The 23,962-nt window shown below is 53.3% G+C and overlaps 8 protein-coding genes across 8 annotated transcripts; 5 read left to right on the top strand and 3 right to left on the bottom strand.

The window, feature by feature from the left end:
• Nucleotides 1-2,650: 2,650 nt before the first annotated feature.
• On the top strand, nucleotides 2,651-3,435 carry M409DRAFT_60940 (uncharacterized protein; the record flags this gene model as incomplete). The annotated part of the gene is made up of 2 exons (XM_033814616.1): nucleotides 2,651-3,352; nucleotides 3,409-3,435. The coding sequence occupies 2 exons, from the start codon at nucleotides 2,651-2,653 to the stop codon at nucleotides 3,433-3,435; spliced, it is 729 nt and encodes a 242-aa protein (XP_033660249.1).
• A 1,561-nt stretch (nucleotides 3,436-4,996) lies between these two features.
• Nucleotides 4,997-5,849, bottom strand: M409DRAFT_30237 (uncharacterized protein; the record flags this gene model as incomplete). The annotated part of the gene is made up of 3 exons (XM_033809827.1): nucleotides 4,997-5,025; nucleotides 5,089-5,585; nucleotides 5,635-5,849. 3 exons carry the CDS (start codon nucleotides 5,847-5,849, stop codon nucleotides 4,997-4,999), a joined length of 741 nt encoding a protein of 246 aa, XP_033660248.1.
• A 754-nt stretch (nucleotides 5,850-6,603) lies between these two features.
• M409DRAFT_30236 (uncharacterized protein) lies at nucleotides 6,604-8,028 on the top strand (the record flags this gene model as incomplete). The annotated part of the gene is made up of 2 exons (XM_033809826.1): nucleotides 6,604-6,637; nucleotides 6,707-8,028. The coding sequence occupies 2 exons, from the start codon at nucleotides 6,604-6,606 to the stop codon at nucleotides 8,026-8,028; spliced, it is 1,356 nt and encodes a 451-aa protein (XP_033660247.1).
• A 356-nt stretch (nucleotides 8,029-8,384) lies between these two features.
• M409DRAFT_30235 (uncharacterized protein) lies at nucleotides 8,385-9,170 on the top strand (the record flags this gene model as incomplete). The annotated part of the gene is made up of 2 exons (XM_033809825.1): nucleotides 8,385-8,773; nucleotides 8,828-9,170. The coding sequence occupies 2 exons, from the start codon at nucleotides 8,385-8,387 to the stop codon at nucleotides 9,168-9,170; spliced, it is 732 nt and encodes a 243-aa protein (XP_033660246.1).
• Nucleotides 9,171-9,961: 791 nt separating this feature from the next.
• Nucleotides 9,962-10,918, top strand: M409DRAFT_30234 (uncharacterized protein; the record flags this gene model as incomplete). Its single annotated transcript, XM_033809824.1, has 1 exon — nucleotides 9,962-10,918. The coding sequence occupies one exon, from the start codon at nucleotides 9,962-9,964 to the stop codon at nucleotides 10,916-10,918; it is 957 nt and encodes a 318-aa protein (XP_033660245.1).
• A 61-nt stretch (nucleotides 10,919-10,979) lies between these two features.
• Nucleotides 10,980-12,074, bottom strand: M409DRAFT_30233 (uncharacterized protein; the record flags this gene model as incomplete). The annotated part of the gene is made up of 2 exons (XM_033809823.1): nucleotides 10,980-11,821; nucleotides 11,873-12,074. 2 exons carry the CDS (start codon nucleotides 12,072-12,074, stop codon nucleotides 10,980-10,982), a joined length of 1,044 nt encoding a protein of 347 aa, XP_033660244.1.
• A 933-nt stretch (nucleotides 12,075-13,007) lies between these two features.
• On the bottom strand, nucleotides 13,008-14,680 carry M409DRAFT_30232 (uncharacterized protein; the record flags this gene model as incomplete). Its single annotated transcript, XM_033809822.1, has 2 exons — nucleotides 13,008-13,070; nucleotides 13,124-14,680. 2 exons carry the CDS (start codon nucleotides 14,678-14,680, stop codon nucleotides 13,008-13,010), a joined length of 1,620 nt encoding a protein of 539 aa, XP_033660243.1.
• A 3,258-nt stretch (nucleotides 14,681-17,938) lies between these two features.
• Nucleotides 17,939-22,375, top strand: M409DRAFT_30231 (uncharacterized protein; the record flags this gene model as incomplete). Its single annotated transcript, XM_033809821.1, has 3 exons — nucleotides 17,939-18,280; nucleotides 18,335-22,275; nucleotides 22,336-22,375. The coding sequence occupies 3 exons, from the start codon at nucleotides 17,939-17,941 to the stop codon at nucleotides 22,373-22,375; spliced, it is 4,323 nt and encodes a 1,440-aa protein (XP_033660242.1).
• Between the last annotated feature and the right edge of the window lie 1,587 nt (nucleotides 22,376-23,962).

Here is a 23,962-nt window from a genome sequence, read left to right as displayed (position 1 = left end):
TTCCCTACGACGATAATACGGTACGTAGGCGATTCGGAAACGAGCTAGGGTTAGCTCTCCCTAGAGAGGGAGGTAATTATAAAAGAATACTAAGAGATATTTAGAAACCTAAAAGGGACCGAGGTAAACTTTCTCTACGTAATAGTATATGTAATTCCCTAGTACGTATTTTATACTCGCCGTATATGAGGATAGAGAAAGTAGAAGTTTATTCTACGCTTAACCTAGTACTAGGTTAATTAGAGTTCTATATATTACTATAACTCCCTATTATACGTAACTAAAAGGAGCTTATTTTACCTTAGTTCTCCTACTTCCTATAACTAACTAATATAATTATACCTAAGTTAGTTCCTACTATTATTTATTAATTTAGTTACTTCTACTATATTTGATACCTATATAAACCCTATAGAGTAGTTTTAGCTTAGTAGATTTTAATATATCTAGTGCCTTAGTAATCCGTAATAATAGCTAGTATACGTACTTATAAAGGGCCTAGATCTAGCCCTTTTTAAAAGGGCTAAATACCTTACCTCTACCTATAGTATTAATTAAACGAATAAGAAGAACGCGTAGTATAGTAGAGAGCGCGTTATTATAAAGATTAAGATAGGTATAGTATAGGCAGTTAGACTAGTAGGGGTTCGTAACGTTTGTGCCCAACCCTGTAGCTGCAGACAATCGTCGATTCCAACTTTTCCAAGCGCGTTTGATGATCTGTTCGTGATGATCTTTCGCAAGCACAATTGTGCTGGAAAAGCTATCAAACGTGATAGGAGCTCTTGAGTTTCAGGGTGAAGCCTCAGGCACGCCACCGCATTGAGCTCTCAGCTAGCGGCTCCTGCGATCTTCACGACCCGCCGTTTGGACGTAGACACGGCGTAGAACTCCGTTTGCCGTGTCGTTGCGGCGGGACGTGCTATCACTCACTGCTATCTCACGCGTCTTGGCCGCGGGGATTTCCTTCAACGGACGGCTAGCCAGGAACGCGTTGCGAGACGCCGGGTCGTGGAGTGGAGAATGCAGAGACAGCAAGTCTTCTGCGTCCCAAAGACCATGACGGCGGGGGAAACGGCGCTGTCCTTGCCCGCGGACAGGACGTGTGGAGACGTCGACGGACCTGGACCTCCTGAGCTGGACGACCTCGTACTCATCATCCCCATCATCCTAATGCACGAGGGAGCATCCTGTTGTGCATGCGGCCGTGGTGAAATCTCTTCATCGCGTGGCCGGCAAAGGAGGCACAGCAGAAGCAAAGCTTATGATATGGGGCGTATCAATATGGGCCTCGTGCCTCAACAATTCATGGCCTCGTTAACGGTGGGCGCCCGCCTGCGCCGTGCGGCTCTGCTTGCCCAAAAGCACCGGCCTCTGCATCGTGCATCGCGCCTGAGACATCACCAGGTTCGGCTGGACTTCCGCCGGGATGTGGGAGCTCAGATTGCATGAATGCCCAGCGACCGCCTGTCTCCGCGTTTGCTGGACACGAGGTCTGCCTGTACGAAATGTACGACAGAGAATGCGGCAGCAACCAGCACCGCGAACCCCAGAGCAAGACCGCTGTCTTCATCACGCATCACATGGCGAGGCTTCCTCGGCCAGAAAGTCTCCGCCGTCCTATCCCAGAGCCTGTCACTCCCTATTCCCGCGTACCCCTCTGCTGCTAGGGTAGCATACGTATGCGGAGCAAGACGGACTCTGCTCGAGCGTTGTGGTACTGCCTCGCGAGGGAAAGGTCGAAGAAGACGTGCGAGCGACGGCAAGGCTAGTCTTCCATTCGGCCACATGCACGCTAGTTCTGCAGTAGCCTCACCTCTCTCTCAGGAGCGTAGCCGCATGCGAAACTAGCCAGGGACAGCTTCGTGGTCGGTAGCTTGGTCTGCTGCAGCTAGGTGTATCAGATCTGCCAGGGATGCGGCTGGTCTGCACCGCAGGCGTGGAGAGAAGGGCTCTGCCACATTCGCGCGTCGACAGCAGCGCAATAAACACAACCGGAGAATAAAGCGCAGACTGCCTACTTGGGGCGTACCTTTCCCTATGGATATTAATATCGCGGGATGCCCCTGCAGCGACGGCTGCTCCCAGGCGACTAAAGGTGCCTAGCGCGGGCCATCCGGTAGATCACCATCCGCCGAACAAACTGCCATGGCCAAGTCTCCCCAGCAGCAGCCAGCGGTGCCCCCGTTGTTGTCACGACGCTCCTCGAGCACGCTGCACGCCAACCCGACGGTCCAAGTGCCGTCTTGAGGCCGTGGCCGTGGGCCGTTCTCGTCATCCCGCAGCGTCGTCTGCCTTTAGCGACGGGCGATCCATGCCGGTCTCAGAGCTGCTCCATCGAAGTGCAATCTTTAGAGCGTTTTGAGTTATGGCGCAGAGAGCTAAGACACGGTTCTGGGAGCTTAGATCACCGTCGGGAGGAGGGAGTCGTCGGCGGCATACACAACTACCATACTCGCCCTCCAATTGACCGTCTGGTCGCCTATCTCCCACCGCATCCCACCACGACTTCACCAACACCTGTCGATGACCTCCAGATCCTACCCCTCCGTCTGATTCAGGCCCTCGCGTCCCTCTTCTCAACGAAACACTCTCTCTTTCCACCGACACTTTCGGTCACAGGCTGTGGAGGGTCGCAGCAACCGCAAACATGACCATGTCCTTGCCTCGCCCTTCGGCTGTTGGAACACGACCTGCATATCTCGACAACCTCTTTAGAGACGCACCTACCACACCGAGCATTCATTCTTCGACCAGCAGTATCTCATGCGCATCCACTGCCTCCAACTATGACCTTCGATCCGCATACCACGCCTCCAGGCCATTGACGCCGGCTGTTGAAGAGGACAAAAGCGATAGTTTTAGTGTGCGCAGCAAGAAGTCTTTCTTGACCCCACGGAGATTCAAGCTGGGTTCCATTCTCCACAGACGGACATATCCACAATCCGACGATCTGGAGTTCTCGCGACCATCAACCGGGCGGCCGACGCCTCAATCAGAGCCATCGTCGCCACCGCCTCCACCTTCTTCACCGCCGTCAGCGAACGATAGCAATGCGTCAACACCTGTACCGGCGACTGGGCGACGGCCGTCGTTGCCCAAAATTCAGACCAACTTTCCACCACCTCGAGCGATAAGCACTTATGCGAAGAAGCCTTTACCTGCAGTGCCTGGACAGCAAGCACCGCAACCGCAGCCGAAGCCTGAGGTTGCTCGACCAAAGCTTAAACGTCAGCAGTCGAGCATCTCGGGAGCAGAGCTAAACTGCCAACGATGCTATTACTACGCCGCTCGCAACTGCAATGGCTGGGTGATGGGAGGGGAACCTGGTGATCCTTGCGAGATGTGTTTGGTACGTTGTCGCCGTCGAAAACGATTACATTCTCAAAAAGACTAACACTTCGACAGCAATCTGGCTATTTTGGAGCGAAATGATTCACGACTTCTTTTATTTGTATCACTAACGATTGGGCGTTCAAATTCTTCCTGCAAGGCGTTGGGGAAACGACATGGGTATAGATGGGATGGGCACATTGAAAACATTCACGGCGGGAAGATGTTGTACGAATTCTGGAGCTTGTTCCACAGACAGGTGTCGATTTTCTGACGACACCGAGAAAGCTGTGGTTTCTACTTTGTTACTTGCAACAAATGGCTTTGAGGTCATTGACATCGACGAAAAAAACTGCAACAAAGGGTCGATTGTTTGGGAGGAAATATGGAAAGCGAAAAGCGAAAAGCAAAGCGATGGCGCTGGAAAGGAAGGGAAGGGAAAAAGGATCGGTCTGTTGACTTCGAGCAGGTCTTTCTCTACGACACTATACTTCGAGCACAACTGCCGAAATGAGAAGTTGCAGTAGTATATATATATTTTACCTCTGTAGCACAACACAAGAGAGGATGTTCAAGATGATATCAGCCTGCTGGACGCCTTTGTGACACTGCATGTGCATCAATCAATCAATTGAGTCCACGAGACGGGTAGGCGGGTTACACAATGACAGCTTCTACTTTGCCTTGACATCGAAGCTGAACGAACCCCTTCACATGCCGAACATCCCTCGCCTCGCAACACCAGCATCTTCTTCTTCAGCTTTCGGAATCTGCAGCTCTCACTTTCCCATCCAACACGTCGAGTCGAGTCCACAACGCGACCCAACGAGAGAAAGAAAGCAGACGCCTCTCCCGCATGTCTGCAAGAAGCTGCAAGCCTTTCCTTTCCACACTCCTGCTCCTGCATATACCTGCATGCAGGTCCGGAAAAGCTTAATCCAAACACCGACTCTCTCTGCGCCTCTGTGTCTCTGTTCCCTCGGTGCTCATCATCACAGTCAGTCAGTCCCTTTGGTTTGGAAAAGGGAAATTCACACGCAGGGTCAATCACGTCTCAAGGGAGCTTTGCTAGTTTAGGTCAATACACATTTGAGGCTGAGATAGACGGGAGCAGACGAGAAAGAGGCGTCCCACCACTCAACTCGAGTCGCTTGTTTTCTCCCGCGTGTCTTGTCAACGGGTGTTTAGTGTCGAGCTTCCTGCCTTATCATTGTTGCTTGTCTGTATGTATGTTTTTATAGTATCATGCATCCGGGAACTGAGACCACAAGTTCGTCGCGTTTGTACGGTACGCGCTTGAGAGTGTACCGTGGAAAGCACGCAACGGGGCTGCAGTTTGGTGCTTCCCTGCTTACTGTTGCAGCACATGGATGATGGGACGGCGGGGGAGGGGAGGATATATGCGAGTAATCTGGCACGCGGTGCGCGGGTTGATGTTCAGCAAGTCGTTATATTGTGGTTCTTTGGTACGGATTAGTTGATATTTCTGAGGCGCGCGGCTCTCGCTTCTTGTTCTTCCTTCCACTCGACACGGCTTCATCGTGGCTGCTTTGGTTGGGGACGTTTTATTGAAGTGTGTCGATCCTTTGAGAATGCCACGTTTGCTCTCCGCTGTGATATCGTATACTTGTCCGTTCCATCCTCGAGATCCTCGCAGCTGCGATCAAGTGTATTCGAAAGCACCGACAGTACCTTGTCAAGATCAGTACATGTCGTCGGCAAGTCATGGTGCTTCTTGCATGCGAACGAACTCACCCTTCTCAAGATCACTGACGTACAAGAAGACGCCCTCACAGTCCTCCGTGTCCAGGTCGACACCAGGAAGGTCGGCAACAATGCGGCGGCGTCCACTGCTTCCACGCGGTCTGCACGCTGCCCAATGGTGGCCGCTTGGTCCAAAGTATCCAGCATGGCTGTACGCAACATTCTCCCCGTCGTAAGCCGCATCGGGTTCCGATGCGCTGTGAGCTACTGTGAAGGCCAAAGTGCCGTCTTCCTTGATGAAGATTCGCTGGCCTCCGGGTGTGGTGACGGCCAGGGAGTTGGAGTAGAAAACGGTGTTGCTGTCGTATGCGCAAGCGTCTGGGTCCTCGTCTTCGAACGGGCAGTACGTGCTTGGGTTACCTCCAACCCAGAACTGGTCTCCGGCAGCCTGGATGTACTGGAATGAGTAGTCTCTGCCTGGGGCGAAGACGGAGAGGTAGAAGGGAGAGGTGCTCTTCTTCGGCTCGGACAGCGTGATGCCATTGCAGCTGTACAAAGATAAGCGAGGGCAGTATTGTTGGAGGAGACACACCGTACTCATATTGGAGGTAGTTGTAGCATCGATCAGTCCCGCACAGGGAATAGTACATGCCGTCCACGATCTCGCAAAGGTGAGAGCCAGAGCTATTTTCTGCACACCAGTGCGTCTCATTGTTGTAATGAGCAGGGCATCCAGAGCTGTTGCGAGCAGAGACATGGCCGAAGGAGAGGACGAAGGGCAGGAACAGAAGAAGCGTGAAGAGTGCTTCCATCTTGAGTGTTGAGCGTTGACAATTGATATGATTCTTTGACAAGTTGTTGGAGGAGGACAAGAGCAGAGGCAATGAGTGCCCACGTTTGGGAGACCGAGTAGTCGTAGACGATCGTACCTACCACACTTATACCACGTAGATATGGCTTGCCCCATCTCAGCAAATGTCCAAAGAAGGGCCCAGTGCAAGGCAGGTGTTTGTCCGACGCTGCTTCCCGCCAAGTATTTGATGTCCTGTGAGACAGAAGACGCCTAGACACGAAGGCCAATGCTCGTACTGTGTCGTGAGCAGGCTGAGATAGACGCACACATGACAGATGGTTCTGCATTGCTCGAACGTTTACTTGCTTGTTGGGTCCAAGCCACCTTTGTGTTCCCAGTGCACGAGATGCCGCGGCATTAGTCCTTCGCCTTCGAGTGGTTTTCGAGTGGAGCAGAACATGACAGGACGACATACATATATCCATTACATCGGTAAAAAGACCAGTGGGCAAGTGAATGATGTTGGACAAGGGAAGAAGATGCGGACAAAGACGGAGAGAAAGTCCACTCACTCCACGCACAGACGCCGATCACGCCCTCCGAAGCTTGGCGCCGCTTCGAGTGAGTAACCTCGCTTCTTTCATGGCAGTCGTCGCACGGGACTACGCCTTTAAACCTGTCCTGCTCTGTTCCTCGGAATGGCTGTTACATTCGACTACTTTTAGACAAGACAAGTTGCACTGCAAGGCACCGCCGCTGGACTGGCCGCCAAGATGAAGAAACACCTCACCATTGTGATCAAGCTCGGTACATTACTTGTAACTCACTTTACTCCTGTTGCGCTGTAGCACTGTAGTACTGACTGGCGCGCAAAAGGCACTTCCTCCATAGTCGACGAGCAGACCCACGAGCCTCTACTGGCAACCCTGTCCACGATCGTCGAGACTGCGGTCGGTCTGCGCCATGATGGACACCGAGTCGTTATTTGCTCCTCTGGAGCCATTGGAATGGCCCTGCGGCAGATGGACATGGACCGAAGACCAAAGCATCTCCCACAAGTCCAAGCGCTGGCAGCTATAGGACAATGCAAGCTCATGGCCATGTGGGATCAGCTCTTCTCGCATATGCGCCAGCCAGTCGCCCAGATCCTGTTGACGAGGAACGACATTGCCGATCGAACGCAGTACCTCAACGCGCAAAACACCTTCTCTGAACTGCTCCACATGGGCGTCATACCGATCGTCAACGAGAATGATACCCTTTCTGTGCAAGAGATCAGGTTTGGTGACAACGATACTCTGAGCGCGATTACGGCGGGCATGGTCTCAGCAGACTATTTGTTCCTCATGACAGACGTGGACTGTCTTTATGACAAGAACCCTCGGACAAACCCAGACGCCAAGGCAATCGAGGTGGTTGAGGATATTGGGGAACTGGCAGCAGATACATCGAGCGCTGGAAGTGCACTTGGCACAGGAGGCATGAGCACAAAGATCGTTGCAGCTCGACTGGCGACTGCAGCTGGCGTTACGACTGTAATCACGAGGAGCAGCAATCCTGGAAACATTGCAGCTATCGTGAGACACGCGGAAGCCCAAAAGAGCGCTGCCCGAAGCATGGAGAATAGCGGAGACCTCGCTGCCTCGCACGAAAGCATAGATGCTCAGGTCCACAAGACAGACGTCGTGAATGGAGACGCGGACCTGAAATTAGACGAGCCTGGCCTACCTCCACTGCATACACGCTTTCTCCCAGATCTACAGCCCATTCGAGATCGCTACTTCTGGCTGCTCCATGGGCTCGCATCCCATGGCACACTCTACATCGACGAAGGCGCACATAATGCAGTCGCAGCCAAGGCTGGTCTCTTGCCTGTTGGAGTGGTAGATGTTGAAGGAAGCTTTGGGCAGGACGAATGTGTGAGCATCAAAGTGCTTCCATCTCGACATGCTCCACTTAGCAGCGCAGAAGACGTTGGCAAGGCGGTCGTGAACTATTCTGCGGCTGAGATCAAGAGGATTCGCGGTGTGAGGAGTAGTCAAATCTCTGAGATTATTGGGTACGCTGATTCGGAGTACGTGGCTTTCAGGGACAGCATTGCACTGTACAAGCGGGAGATAAGCCGTCCGGTTACGCCCATGACGGATGAGACGAAGCGCTGGAGTATTGGAAGCCTTGCACGTTATTCTGAGGGTTAAGGGGCAGAGGACCGTCGCCAGCAGCTCACACAAGCTCAACCTTGGAAGTGCTGGATGGACTCGGGAGATTCATTCACATATGGGAGTTAATCTTGACCGTCTTTCACAAGTCAGGAACACGAAGGCAACGCAATCTCTCAACCTTTGGGGTCTCACTCGCTTACCTGCAAAGCGTACTCAATGTTTTGGCAGTCACAGGTTTGAAGGCGTCACGTGGTCTTGGCACTGCAGGCAAACGCTGCCATCAGCTCTTCAATCAACTTCGCAGCTTCGAACCCTCACACGACACTAACGACACTGCCGCCAAAATGGCGACGTCCATGTCTGAAGCTGAGACCATGGGCTTGCTTGCCACAATGAGGCTCTCAGATACAGGGCCCATTGCAACGAGGGTGGAGCGAGACAGAATCATGGCAAAAGCACTACCTCCAACAGCGGCGGACGATCACTGGCGTCCATCACTGCAAGTGCCGTGCAAGCAGCAGACGGTCCCCTTCCTCGGATTGCCAGCAGAGATTCGGAATCGCATCTATCACTTCGCACTGCCTTCCACGGGAAAGGGCGACCCTCCACTGCTGGTGGCAAGTCCAGTCTGGGACGATGTCATGGTGTCTGCCGCGGAGCCTGGTATCACTCGCGCCTGCAAGCAGACTCGAAGAGAAACCTTGAAGCTCTTCTACGAGGACAACGACTTTCATGCCTACATCGAGCATCTCGACTTCAGAGGGCTGATTGCTTGGGCGCGGTACGCACTTTCACTTTCATTTACGCAAGTCGCACATTTACTGACTAGGTTTAGCCATTTCAACTACACACCAAAGCTGAGAGTGCACGTCTACATGCTCAACAAGGCGATGTGCCACATCGGTCTGACGCCATTTGCTCAGGCTTGGCGCCTCGTCGAACACCCTGAGAAGATCCACCTCGAACTCCACAGCAGTTTCCTGGGCCCAGGCAGGCGGCAGTGTGCAGCAGTAGCCTTCACCGTCAACGCTGCGGAGCAAAAGCGTACGAAGCGTGCACTGCAGTCTCGTATGGAAGGCGAGTTTGGAGAAAAGGGAACTTGCAGGTGCTTTGACTGGCTTGAGATTGGCTCGGGAGGAGCCTACAGTTGCAGCGACAAGCACTGGGTGGACTATTAGATGCGGCAGTTGGACGCACCTCGCAGATACTCGGTCATGCTTGGGCACGCTGGCAACTGGAAGAGCTTCTTGCGCAGGACAATTCTTGGGCGCGAGTTGTCGCGGTCTGAGTTCTCACATACTGGCCGACCCGATCGGAAGGAAGACGAATTGCTATTAGACTTGTAGATGAGCCTTCGAAATCACACAGCAGCTTTCGGCGCAACTGGCAAGCCATTTTCAGCTCCTCGTCACCAGACTTCAATACGTTCTACACCGGCATCTGCAACGAGGAAGATCGCACACTGACTTGGCATCGTAGACAAAACCCTCCTCCACGGAAATACCTTCGGCGGCAACGCTGCCGCCGCACTCCCAACACCTCCAGATACATACGTTATACCCTACCATGAAGCACCCAGCACGCCAGCTAAACCTCTTTGGTCAACAATGGTTAGCGCGGAATCACAAGCTCGTTCAAGGCTGAAGGATTGACATGTAGAGTTCGCGCTACATTGGTCACAGCTGACAAAGGGTTGCATTCGATCGACCGACTTCACTTGACGGATGACTTGTTTGGTCAAGATAGGTATTGCGGTGGAGGGATGGACGTCACTGTACGTGTGGTGTTTGGGGTTGATTAGTGAATGGCATCGAAAGGGGTGTTGTTAAGGCCGCGGGGTCTTGAGGAGGTAGAGATATATAACTGATGGTCTATGGGAGGTGAGAAAGATTCCTTTGAGAACAAAGACAAAGGAGACAATACCTCCATCCTCATCACCAGTTCAACCAACCCCCCTTCACCATCCACCATGGTCCGCATCCTCATCCTCGGCGCAACAGGCTACATCGGCCTCACCACCGCCCTCGCCCTCCGGCGGCACTCCCACATCGTCTACGGCCTCGCCCGCACGCCCTCCAAAGCCGCCCTCCTCGCCTCCAACGAAATCCTCCCCATCCTCGGCACCCTCGACGACTCCGCCTACCTCCTCGCAATCTCCACGCACAACATCGACGTCGTCATCGACGCCGCGGGGGCCAACAACGGGAGTTTCAAGATCTTTGAGGATGTGAAGCGGGTTGGTCAGGAGAGGTTGGCGAAACGCGGGAAGGGGAGTCCGAAGTTGGGGTTTGTGTATACGTCCGGGACGTGGGTTCATGGGAGTTCGGATGCGCGTATGAATGATCTGGATCCGGTGGATCGTGAGGATGCGGCTGCTCCGCCGCCGGGGTTGGTGAGCTGGAGGCCGAAGTTGGAAAAGGCGATTTTGGAAGCGAGGGATGTGTTGGATGTGGTTGTCATTCGGCCGGGGTGTCTTTATGGGAGGGGGAGTTTTATTTGGGGTGGCTGGTTTGGGCTGTTGCAGGGGGCGGTGGAGGGGAGGAGGGAGAGTGTGGAGGTGGAGTGTGATGCTGATGCCACGCTCTCCCTTGTCCACGTCGATGAGGTTGCGGGTGCGTTGACGGTGGCGGCGGAGAAGGTCTCTGCTCTTGGGGGTACTTCGGTGTATCCTGTCTTCGATGTTGTGTCGTCCAGGGAGTCGGCGAGGTTGATTCTGGAGGGTGTGGCGAGGGCGATGGGGTTTGAGGGGGTTGTGAAGTTTGCTAAACCGAAGGATCCTTTCGCTGTGGCGATGAGTACGAATGCGAGGTTGGATTCTACGAGGATTAGGGATCTGCTGGGGTGGGAGTCGAAGAGGGTGTTTGGGATGTTGGATGAGATTGAACTGGTAACGGCGGCGTGGAAGGCGAGCAACAGTAAGGCTTGAGTCTCCTGTTCATCCTGAAATGTAATTCAGTGGCAAAAACAGATATGAGTTCTTACATCTCTCAATCCTCCCCCACCCCAAATACCTCACAACTCAACCTCCACAACCTCTCCTCCGCCTCCTCATCATACGTATGCCCCACATATCCCCCAATAGCCATATGCGCCCCCTCAGGATGCGGTCCCGCTACGCCCGTCTCACTCAAATACAAACCCCCCTTATCCCTGAAATGCTCCGCCGTCGCCGCCCAGACCTGCGTCGAAGCACCCTGCTCAACACTCTTCATCAGGGGTTCCAGCAAAGACATATCAAACGTCGAATCGACGAGCTCAACGCTCTGATGACGTTTGATGTCCGTGTCCCAGATGGCGCCTGGGTGGACGGAGGTGGCGTGGAGGTTTCGGGCGGCGTAGTGGCGTTCGATGGACGAGGCCATGTAGATGTTGGCGGTTTTGGATTGCCCGTAGGCGGTGTAGCCGTCGTAGTCGCCGGCTTTGTCGAAGTTCATGTCGGAGAAGCGGATGGGGGAAAATTGGTGCCCTGCGCTGGTTACGATGACAACGCGGCTGGGGTTTGAGGGCGTAGCGGAGGCCAGGAGGCGGTCTTTCAGCAGTTGGAAGAGGAGGAAGTGGCCGAAGTGGTTGGTTCCCAATTGGAGCTCGTAGCCTGCGGATGTTTTGCTGTATGCCGGTGCCATGACACCTGCATTTTCGACAAGGACGTTGAGAGTCGGGCTTCGTTTGAGGAAGTCTGCTGCTCCGGCGCGGACGCTGTCGAAAACAGTGAGATCCATGAAGACAAGTTCGAGTTTGCCGGATCCCTTAGAGGTCGACTTGATGTCCTTGATGATCTTCTCCCCTTCGGCCTTCTTGGCTTCACGGACGGTCATGTACACGTCTCCGCCTATTTGAACGTATTAGTATACATCTGCAAGACAGCTCCAGCAGAGCTTACCGGCGTTGTGTAAGGCGCGTGCTGTCTCTGCGCCTAGCCCAGCGGAACAACCTGTGACGAGATAGACCTTGTCCTTGAGACCTCCATCGAGCAAACCCTCATCTTGCAGGACCTGCGTAGTCGTTGGTCGCTTGTCTCCAGGCCCAGCTGGATTCTCGTGAAGTTTGGCGTATGGCTGGTAAGGGTTCGTTGGAATCGGCATGGCGACGTGCTTCGATATCGATGTGTTAGTCGACGTGATGCTACTCAAATGTGTTTCTTGTGTCGCTTCCGTCCGAGTGGGTTCTGATAATTCGTGTCAAGACCCATTCGTCCTTATATCCTCATCTCAACCCGGATCCATACCTTCCAATGTCCGCATTCTCAGTAATCTGTTCTTCTACAACATCCAACAGCGGCCGCCGCACGAGACTTTAGGAACACAAAAGGCAACACTGTACGGTCAGTCAGCCAATCACAAAACGAGGAAGTCACGTCCACAGCGAAAACACTTCTGAACGAGTTCCTCGCTATGCGGCCGAGCGGGCATCATATCAAGGTATGATGCGAGCTTCTTCCTCCATCCGTAGGGCAAGGAACGACGACTGGGTACTATTGGCGACTTGAAGATGCGGCATTCGGTGTTATAGAGGAGTTATCGGGCTTGCTTGTTGTGGTAGGATGATCCGTTGAGGAGCCGGCATTGAGGTCCTGTATATCCGGGTCGTATTCGGAGTTCATCATGGCCTCAATGACTTCAAATCTATTTCTCTGGTCGGTATTTGGAGGCTGGAGGTCGAACGTGAAGGGCTACCAGTCAGTCGAGGGCAAGGAAAGACAGGGCCCTTACAGTTTTACCAGATGCTCATTTTGCATAATTCTCTCTCTGCTATTTAGACGTTGTATCAGCTGGCAATGCTGGTGTATCCCGACACACAATCACCAAAGCTGTGGTATTTTGTGCTACTCAATGTCCCAACGAGGGCGACAACTCTCCAAGTTCCCGCAAATGCAAGATCTGCGACAAGCGCAAGGCCTTTCGTCTCTTCAGTGCCTCGTTATTCGACCGTCACTTCGCTGGCAGAATGCCCGATGATATTCGAGTGGCTTTGCCGTATCTCCCTCATCCAAGAAGGTAGATCGTGCAACAGCAACATCACATATCGTCCAGCAGTTTGCAGATGTGCTCGTACAATTCCAAGGTGTTTTCTTGCCTCATCTGGCCAAAGCATTAGTTGAATTGTAATTCAGGGGCTTTTATCCAACGCCTACCTTCAATTGCAAGACCTCCAGTCCAGGCTTGCCGTCGATGGTACCCATGAAGTAGAAGTAGCCACCCGTTGGTTTCTTGCCTTCGTGGGTACCGTACTTGATCTCCTTCGTGACAGGGGTGTTCAGAACGACTCGGTGAGAGCCTTCGGCACGCATGAGTAACCGAGCCTTGGGCTTCTGATCCTCGTCTGGCTGGAGCCGCCGCACGTTCAATCTTACCACACCAAAGCCGCGCTCTCGCCACTCTCTCTGGTCCGCCGCGAAGGTGTAAAGCTTGGCGCGGCTTGAGAACTCTGTCGATTCATCCTCCTCGCCGGTCTCAAGTTCTTGTTCATAGAAGCGTTCGTCTTGCTCATCTTCTTCTGTGGCAAGAGGGCTCTTTGCACCTGTCTTATCATCACTATCGTCGTCCTCGCCCTTCCCTTCCTCTTCTGCGGGTGCCCCAAAAGGCTTCGTCGATTTGGAGATGCCTCCAAGTGGAGAAGCGGTCTTACCGCTTGCAAAGCTGGAAAGGCCGCCGCCGCCGCCGAGTCTGCTGAAACCAGTTCCACCCAGTCCACTGCCGAAACCTCCAGTGCTCTGTGATCCCAGCTTGCCAAAGCCGGAAGCACCGGACCCGAATCCGCCCCCGCTGGCCGCAGATGCTGAGAATGCTGACTGCTGACCCAGCGCACCGCCAAATGAGCTGCCAGAAGGTGCCGATGGCTTATCATCTTCTTTCGTGTTCAATGGACTCTTAGCTCCTGTTGCGAATGATCCGCCCGAACCAAAGCCACCGGACTGTTTACCAACAGCCCCGAAACCGGAACCGGAAGAGCCAGCGAGAGCACTGAAGCCTGAGGCAGCAAAAGCACTTGCTGAAGTCTGCTGTTGCTCTGAAGTTGATTTGCTGCCAGTTAAAGCACCAAAATGAGGAGTTGAAGATGTGTTTGCGAAACCACTCGTGGCAGGCTTTTTAGTGCTCGGCTGCTTTGAAGACTCGTCCTCCTTGGACTCATCCTCCTTATGAGATTCGACAGCGTCTGCTGCTTTGTCGGCTTCCACCAAATCCTTATCGTCGGCGATGGTCGAGTGTAGTCGGCTTCTCTTAGTCTTCGGACTTGTCATCGACTCAACTGCTTCCTCGGGACGTTTCTCACCATTACCTTCCGGCGTAGTGGCTCGAGCTTCTCTGTCTGCGCCGTTGGGCTCAGGTGCTTGAGCAGGCACTAATTCGTCTCCATTCCTGGCCCTCTCGCCTGAGACCTTTCGCTGGCCGTTATTGATCTCGTCCTCTTCGGCGGTGCTATCGCGTGATCGCTTGCGGGTGTGTTGCTTGGGCGGTACTGAGGTCGCATCTTGCGAGTCACCCTCCACCTCCTCGTGGCTCCTCTTCCGGTGCAATCTGCCCCTCTCTTCACCTGAGATCGTATTTCCTCCATCCTCAGCTTCGTGTGCCGTGTTTACTGCAGCCTTTGCAGCCTCTGAGGTGATGTGCGCCTTCTTGAGCTGCTCTCGAACAGGCTTCTCTCCGCCCTCGGTGTCGGAGAGGGGCCCGTTGTTTTTCTCTGAAGTCATGGCGATATCGTAGTCGTTGGGTCCTGGCGGTGGGTATTGAAGTTGCCGTCGGGTGGGAGAGGCCTAGGCGCAGGCGCAGCAAGTCATATGCAGGCTTTGAGCACCGCTTGGGAGCCAACGTGAACCCGATCAGATGGTGACGCTGCAGCAGATCGGCAATTACTCGCTTACAGCGGCAGGGCCAATGAACGTACTGTGCGGGAGGTGTTAGCAGTGAACGGGTACTGCAGCGCGAAATGAAATGATTTCGTCGCTGCAGCTCGGTGGTGTGCGTGTGACGGCAGGCGAAGGCGTTGGTGGATGGCTCGGCGCGGTGTCTGGTGGGAGAAGGTGGTCGTCGCTGTGGTAGAAACAGTCAATCTATGGCCCGACCTGCGGCGGTGCGCTGGCTGCTGGAGGAGATTTTGGTGAAGCAAGGGGCTGGCGGTGAAGACAGCCAGCAAGACGAGGTCGTGGTCGTATCCAAAGGCCTCAGCGTCGGTGACGGGTGCAATTGTGTGTTCGGTGGAGGTGTTCGTGTGCGGTTTCAAGTCCAAGTGCAGAGTGTGGCGTCGTTGTCGTGGCTGAACCTTAAATTCTGCTACGCCTCACCAACATCTCGCTGCTACATCTCACCTTGATCATCGAACTTGCCCGTAATCACGATCCTACATTTCAAATAGACACAACCCTACAGGCAGAACTTTAAACTATTCACCTCGTTTGAAGACAGAGGACGAGCATCACTCAGTAATCTACAGACATCGATGCAGCACCTTCCATGGCCTGCCTTTACTCATACTTACGAATCGATACATCAACTGCTTTGAACTCGCCTGAGCTACCCGTTGGCTATTTGACCTATAGCTAGGCATTTCTGAAGATCAAAAGATCAGCGGATCGGACTAGCACCACCTTCCTCCTTGATGGAGCCTAGATAATATGGAAAACATCGGCGAACCATTGGCGTCCAGACATCACGAACCCTGCCTTTATTGTTTTCCCTCTATGGAGAGATACGATCGATGATTTGTATTCAGAGACTACCGCCACCGACAAGCCATTCAACAGGACCGCTGGTAAGAGAATTCAAGCAGGTTACTTGCTTCCCCCCACGATATATTGGCGCAGCGACTGCATCGACGGGCGCGACACCCAACGCTCACTCCATCGAGAACATTGTGTGTGTGCAGGAGCTGAAAGCATTCTGGGCTTGGGTCCATTCAGTGTGGTGGAGAAACAGGGGGGTTGAATATTCGAGGACTTGAGCGCTCTTCTCGTCTCTTGCTGAACGCATCCTCGTGCATCCATTGCAGACCACCTGTTTGGCGAGGATATTTCGACGCAAAGACGAGCAAAATCAGGGACGTCATCTACATCCCCTTAGTCGGACTGACCTAAGGGCAGCTTGGTGTGCTCGAAGGCCGGTGTCGTGGAGATGGTGTTGCCCAAGGAGGTGCCCATCTTACGAGATCTCTCCAATCATTGCGTACCCAGTGGCTTGAGGATGTCGGTCGGAATGCCTTGAAAGCGCACCCTTGAGGAGATGCTGTAAGCCCCTCGACTACTTGCGAGAGAGGTATCGGCTGCCGGGACCAGATCGCTCTGCCGTAAGTTGATCAGGACACCGCAGTATGAACAGCATGCTGGCCATCATCGTCATTGCCGTCGAGGTTAGTGTTCCGTTCTTCCCCTCAAAGAGACTGTCGCGGCTAATACTCTGCCCTCCCCCAGCGAACCTTCACGCTCGATCCCTGAGCCGGATCTCTCGCCTTTAACACGCGATGCTGAAACATGGCATATGCCTGACTAACCTTCGTCATCGATTCATTGACATCCAGGACATCGACAAGCCTTCGTCTTGGCATCAAGACATGGACAACGATGGTGGAAGGGCTAGCATTCGGGCGTCTGCTCGTCCTTGTAAGTATCTCGACGCCATCACGATCTTCGCAGCGGCTCTCGCTTTCGTTGGCGCTTTGGTGTCGCCGATGGTAACGGAGAGTCTTTGAAAGGCTGACATCGATACCGGGTTCTTGGCCCTTCCGAAAGCCCGAGTCTCTTTGAAGGCGGCGCCTCGCTGTGGAGCAGGCTTGGCTTTCGTTGGGCTAGAGCACCCGTATTGATGTGTGAGTCAATTAGGATGACTACGGCCGTCAAGCTGACCCCGGACGATGGGGTGGACTCACAAACGAAGAAGAGGTGAAGCAAAACAGCAGATGTCGTTGAAGGAAGGCAGACTGAAGGTTTGGACCAATCAAAGATCTTTTCACTCACAGTGGCTATGGCCATGGACAAAGCCCTAAAGTCAGCTTGGCAGTGGAGGATGAAGCGCGAACGACATATCCAGCGGTGAGATCCACAAGATCCAGTCTTCTGATGTCGTGGACTATCTCTTCGGAACGAAGAATCGTCTTGCCCTCCGTCTTGGCGCCCTTGTCTCACCAGGCTCTCAACACTAGCATCGTTTCGAAGGGCTCCGGCATCCTCCCGACCGGCACCTGGGTCCATAGCAATTCCGAATCTCTCAACCTTAGTCGTCGTTTCTCATCAACCTCTGGACTTTAGCACCGCCGCTGTGGGCGCGCGCAACGCGAGGAATGCCACTGGGCATGTATTCTCCGCCCTCACTAATCCGTTACTGCGTCCGATAGGGGGCCAGGCGGCTCCCAAGGAGACATTTCCGCTTGAGGACGCCGCTCGGATCGCTCACGTCTACTGTAACGGCGACGTGGGCGGCGTCGATTGAGATTGTGGCATCGCTCGCTAAGGCTGAAAATTCCACCCACAACACGAGCGTTGTGGCTTCCAAGGCGTTGGAGCGGCAAGTCGAGCCGTTGTTGACGCTCGATGGCGAGCGCTACAAGCAGAGTTCCAGACGAGCAAGAGAGCTCAAGATCCGAGCACGATTAGATGGAAGCGTCCGTCATCGACAAGCCTGCCGGGCCAACATTTCTCCCGATCCTGCGAGAGCGAGGCAGGGGTTGATGGCGTTTTCAGATAGGCGGGCCGGGTGTAGGCTGCTTGTCGTTTCCATGCGCTAGGCTCTTTGTTTGCAGCTCGGGGCCAGGCATGCCACGACCCAAACACATGGCGTTCGCCTTCAGTCTACCGGAATACTTCTATTCTTGAAAGCCCGATTCGTCATTGATACATGCATGTACAAAAGAGACCTTTCCTCCTGTACTCTTCCATCCTTTCCTCTTGCGGATCGTTGCATGACCTCTTCTTGTTGACTCTGGTGGTACAGAATCGTTTCGAGACCAGAGATCACACAAGATGACCCAACGAAGGTCATCGTGGACTGCCCCGTCGGTGGGCAGTGGTGCTGGGGAGGAGATCTATCGCACAGTATCGAATGCCCTGTCGAGGAGTTTCAGCAACAAGAAGGAGGAACCGGTTTTGGACGACTCAAGCGACGATGAAAAGTCGATCAGCAAGGCCGACAATTGGCACATGATGGACGAAGTCAAGGCACTGGCTCAACAGACCGAGAAGGACAGCCAAAAGGAGAAACGACTCGGTGTTACCTGGACGAACCTGACTGTCAAAGGCGTTGGTGCCGATGCAGCGTTGCATGAGAACGTGCTGAGCCAGTTCAACATTCCCAGATTAATCAAGGTATATTGCCCGAGCCTCATTACGAAGATGAAGCTCGTTGCTAACGTCGTGTAGGAGGGCCGAGGGAAGCCTCCACTCAAAACCATCGTCGACAACAGCCATGGATGTGTCAAGCCCGGAGAGATGCTGCTCGTTCTCGGCCGGCCCGGTGCTGGTTGTACATCACTACTCAAGATGCTGGCCAACCGTCGGCTAGGCTACGCTGAAGTCACTGGCGACGTCAAATTCGGCTCCATGGACGCAAAGGAGGCCAAGCAATACCGAGGGCAGATCGTCATGAACACCGAAGAGGAGCTTTTCTTCCCTACCCTGACCGTCGGCCAGACAATGGACTTCGCTACGCGGATGAAGGTCCCTCACAAAGTGCCCTCGAATATGAAGGGGCAGAAAGAATTCCAGCAACTCGTGCGAGACTTCTTGCTTCGATCGATGGCTATCGAGCACACCCACGAGACGAAGGTCGGCAACGAGTTCGTACGAGGTGTCTCTGGTGGTGAGCGAAAGCGAGTATCGATCATCGAGACAATGGCCTCGCGTGGCTCAGTGTTTTGCTGGGATAACAGCACACGTGGACTCGACGCCTCGACGGCACTAGAATACACCAAGTGTGTACGAGCCATGACCGATGTACTGGGTCTCAGCTCCATCGTGACCCTGTACCAAGCCGGCAATGGCATCTACGACCTTTTCGACAAAGTCTTGATCCTCGACGAGGGCAAGCAAATCTTCTACGGTCCAATGCCGCAAGCAAAACCTTTCATGGAGGAACTCGGCTTCATGTACACGGACGGAGCCAATGTCGCTGATTACCTTACTGGTGTCACCGTTCCAACCGAGAGAAAGATCAGACCTGGCTTCGAAGACCGCTTCCCTCGCACTGCCGAGGACATCCGAGCCTACTATGAGCGAACAAATATCAAGAGTTTGATGGAGTCTGAGTACAACTTCCCCGAGACCGACGAAGCCAAAGCATATACGAAAGACTTCCGGGAAAGCGTACAGTCTGAGAAACACCCTAGCCTGCCCAAGAAGTCGCCTCTCACCGTCAGCTTCTACACGCAAGTCAAAGCCGCCGTCATCCGACAATATCAGCTCCTCTGGGGTGACAAGACCACTTTCTTCATCACTCAAGGCTCGACCGTCGTTCAAGCAATCATCGTCGGATCGCTCTTCTACAATGCGCCCGACAACTCCTCTGGTCTCTTCAGCAAAGGTGGCTCGCTCTTCTTTGCTATGCTCTACAACTCACTCCTCTCCATGGCCGAAGTCACGAACTCTTTCAGTGCTCGCCCTGTCTTGGCCAAGCATCGAGGATTCGCATTGTACCATCCGGCCGCTTTCTGCATTGCCCAGATTTGCGCCGACATTCCTCTGCTCTTTGCTCAGGTCACTCTTTACGCAGTACCTGCGTACTGGATGACAGGCCTCAAAGGAACTGCTAGCGCCTTCTTCACCTTCTGGGTCATCTGCTACGCCGTCAGTATGTGTATGACAGCCTGCTTCCGCATGATCGGAGCCGCCTTCCCTACGTTCGACGACGCCTCGAAAGTTTCCGGCTTCTTGATTTCGGCCCTCATCATGTACACTGGTTACATGATCCCCAAGCCAAATATGCATCCTTGGTTTGTCTGGATCTACTGGATCGATCCCCTGGCGTATGGGTACGAGGCTCTTGCGGGCAACGAGTTCCACGACCAGATCATCCCTTGTGTCAACAACAACCTCGTGCCGAATGGACCGGGCTACAACGATACAAGCTTCCAAGCTTGCACTGGTGTCAGAGGCGCCCCGATCGGTGCCGCTTCTCTGACTGGTGATGATTACCTCAGAGGCCTTTCCTACAGCCACTCGCACGTCTGGCGCAACTTTGGCATCATCTTCGCCTGGTGGGCACTCTTCGCTGCAGGCACCATCTTTTTCACATCTCGCTGGAGCATGATCTCAGGCAACTCGGGCTTCCTCGTCATCCCTCGCGAGAAAGCCAAGAAAGTCAAGCACCTCGTCGGCGATGAGGAGTCGCAGCCAGCTGCCTCTTCTGCGTCGAGCGAGAAGACTCGATCGATCGATTTCAATGCGGAGAAGGAGAAGGAGAAGAATAATAATGTCGACTCGCAGCTCATCCGCAACACCTCTGTCTTTACCTGGAAGAACCTCACTTACACTGTCAAGACTCCTTCTGGCGACCGCGTTCTCCTCGATAACGTGCAAGGCTGGGTTAAGCCAGGTATGCTGGGTGCCTTGATGGGCTCAAGTGGTGCTGGAAAGACTACTCTTCTTGATGTCCTGGCACAGCGAAAGACTGATGGCACCATCAAGGGCAGCATCATGGTCGATGGACGTGATCTGCCCGTTTCGTTCCAACGGTCTGCTGGATACTGCGAGCAACTTGACGTTCATGAGCCTCTGGCCACTGTCCGTGAAGCACTTGAGTTCTCTGCCTTGCTTCGACAAAGCCGTGATATCCCACGGGAAGAGAAGCTCAAGTACGTCGACACCATCATTGACCTTCTGGAAATGCACGATATCGAGAACACTCTCATTGGGACGACTACTGCTGGACTTTCGGTTGAGCAGAGGAAGCGTTTGACGATCGGAGTTGAGCTCGTTTCGAAGCCCAGCATCTTGATCTTCTTGGACGAACCTACTTCCGGTCTCGATGGTCAAGCCGCCTTCAACATCGTCCGCTTTTTGCGAAAGCTTGCAGACGTTGGTCAGGCTGTTCTCGTCACTATCCATCAGCCTTCCGCCTCTCTATTCGCTCAATTCGATACGCTGCTCCTCCTAGCAAAGGGTGGAAAGACGGTCTACTTCGGCGACATTGGGGACAACGCCCAAACGATCCGCGAGTACTTTGGCCGCTACGATGCTCCATGTCCTGCCAACGCCAACCCTGCCGAACACATGATTGACGTCGTCTCCGGTTCCCTCAGCAAAGGCAGAGACTGGAATCAGGTCTGGCTCTCTTCGCCTGAATACTCCGCCATGACGACCGAGCTCGACCATTTGATCGACGATGCAGCCTCCAAGCCTCCTGGCACTGTCGACGACGGCCACGAGTTCGCGACTTCCCTGTGGACGCAGATCAAGCTCGTCACGCAACGCAATAACATCTCCCTCTACCGCAACACCGACTACGCCAACAACAAGTTCGCCCTGCACATTGGCAGTGGTCTCTTCAACGGATTTACGTTCTGGATGATTGGAAACAGTGTTGCAGACCTTCAACTGCGCCTGTTTACGATCTTCAACTTCATCTTCGTTGCCCCTGGCGTCCTCGCCCAGCTCCAGCCCCTTTTCATCGACCGCCGAGACATCTACGAAGCCCGCGAGAAGAAATCGAAAATGTACCACTGGGCATCCTTCGCGACAGGATTGATCGTCTCCGAAATCCCTTATCTGGTCATCTGCGCGGTTCTGTACTTCGTCACGTGGTACTATACGGTCGGCTTCCCAGGCGACTCCAACAAAGCCGGGGCCGTTTTCTTCGTTATGCTCTTCTACGAGTTCATCTACACAGGCATCGGTCAGGCGATTGCCGCCTACGCGCCCAATGCAGTGTTCGCAGCACTCGCAAACCCGCTTTTCATCTCGGTGTTGTCCTCCTTCTGCGGCGTCCTGGTCCCCTACGCCCAAATCCAAGCCTTCTGGCGCTACTGGCTCTACTACCTCAACCCCTTTAACTACCTCATGGGCAGCATACTCGTCTTCACGACCTTCGACGTCGACGTCACCTGCACGCGCTCCGAGCTCGCCATCTTCGACACCCCCGGCAACCAGACCTGCGGCGAGTATCTGGCCTCGTACATGACCGGGCTGGGGGCCCGCACGAACCTGCTCAACCCGGACGCGAGCGGCGGCTGTGAGGTGTGTCAGTACCGCACGGGTGCGGATTATCTGTACACGTTGAATTTGGAGGATTATTATTTTGGGTGGAGGGATGCGGCGATTGTGGTGTTGTTTGCGATTTCTTCTTATGGGTGTGTGTATGCGTTGATGTAAGTCTCCTATCCTCCCTTTTGTGATGAGAGAATTGTGCTGACCATGATGTGCCACAGGAAATTGCGAACCAAAGCCAGCAAGAAGGCCGAAAAGTAATCTATCGACATACGATGAAGAAGAGGATGGAGTGGCTACACCGACGTTCGCAGCACATTCGCTCGTTCCCACAGGCCCAGTATGGTCTTGCCACTCCTTTTATTTGCTGAACCGACTGCGAGGAAGATTGTCCAGACTGAGTATGCTCAGGGGAAAATTTGGGATAGAAATTTTGATGACATTTTTCAGCGTGGAGTTCTGGGTTAGATCAAAGATGATACTCAAGTCATGGACAGGAAGAACATCATGCTCGACGGCCGGATGGATAGATTGTGTTTTGATGAGAAGGGATAGAGGGTGTGCGTATGTAATGACCATGAAAGGTTCGAAAGATTTTCTCATATTGCTCCCTGAGCTTCTCAAGTCGGGAACATTCTTGCGTCGATGCAAGTAAATGGGAGAGGACCCCTTTGATCAGCGTACTAATGCAATGACACGCGCTCAAGAAAGACTTCGTCGTCTACAGCACATGTTCTCAGGACTCCCGCTCAAAGGCAAAGTGGAAGAACGATTCATCCCCATCTCCATCACTCACAAGGAGTCTGACTGGCCCGAAGGACAACCAGAAGCATAGTTCTTCTTTGGTGAACTCGCGACAGGACAGATCTAAGCATTAGTTGCACTCTGAGCAGGACACAATTCTTAAAGGCCTCCTTTGAATCAACAAAGAGGAGTGAATCCTAGAACCATACACTCTCGAGTCGAGGCTGGAAGAAACGTTAGGCATACTAATATCTCTCTTCTTTCGAGCCACCGAGCCTCTACATCTTCCTGTCGATAGAAGATTTTCCTATACCAGAAGACTCGTCATGAATACTGCTCATTCGTGAGTGACTAGAGTGGGTCTATTACGCGGAGGTCCTCCATCGATACATTATTAGTTTGAAGGTGGAATCGCACAGCACTGTGCTTCTTTTTCTCGATTACACGAACGCGATCAATCTTTTTAATCGTGCTTTGGATCGCTTGGACGGCTCGTAATTAGTGGAGATGGATGTGCTACTCGTAGTAGAATGGGGAGGGCATCGTGATATATCTCTTGGAGATGAAGACTAGGAGCGATAGAACCTTTCCAAATGGTCCTAGGATATCACCAACTTAAGGAACTTCTTAGGGTTCGAGGTTGTTGTCCCGTTAACAAGGAATGTTACTTACTCCACATACTGGATGGATCTGAGTGTAATGAGTCAAAGAAGGTGAGCTGTGGTACTGCCTTTGAACAACGATTCAGGCTATTGAATCGAAGAGATTGTTTAGTCCAAGAGCAACATAACTTGAGATTGGTGGGAATTGTATGTAAGGTCATATGAATGAACTTTGTCGAGTGAAGATACTTTCCCCTTGGTCGATGGTAGATAGCCTCTAGACTGACAAGACAGCAAGACCCCGAAGCAAAACCTCCACAAACAAAAAGGCAAAGGAAATGGCACTAGAAGGATTTACCTCATCTCACCTGCACTGTTCCCCTTACAGCAGCATGGCTCGTATTCAGTGCCACGCCGGGAAAGAAGAAAAAGAATGGCTTCCATTGTCTCACACAGCGGCTTTGTCGGACGCAAGTAGCCGGACGAGACGTACGCAGCGCTG

Source organism: Zasmidium cellare (assembly GCF_010093935.1).
Source record: "Zasmidium cellare ATCC 36951 unplaced genomic scaffold M409scaffold_61, whole genome shotgun sequence".
Lineage (NCBI taxonomy): Eukaryota > Fungi > Ascomycota > Dothideomycetes > Mycosphaerellales > Mycosphaerellaceae > Zasmidium > Zasmidium cellare.
The sequence above is the reverse complement of the archived record's forward strand: the minus strand, read 5'-3'. Positions and strand labels throughout refer to the sequence as shown.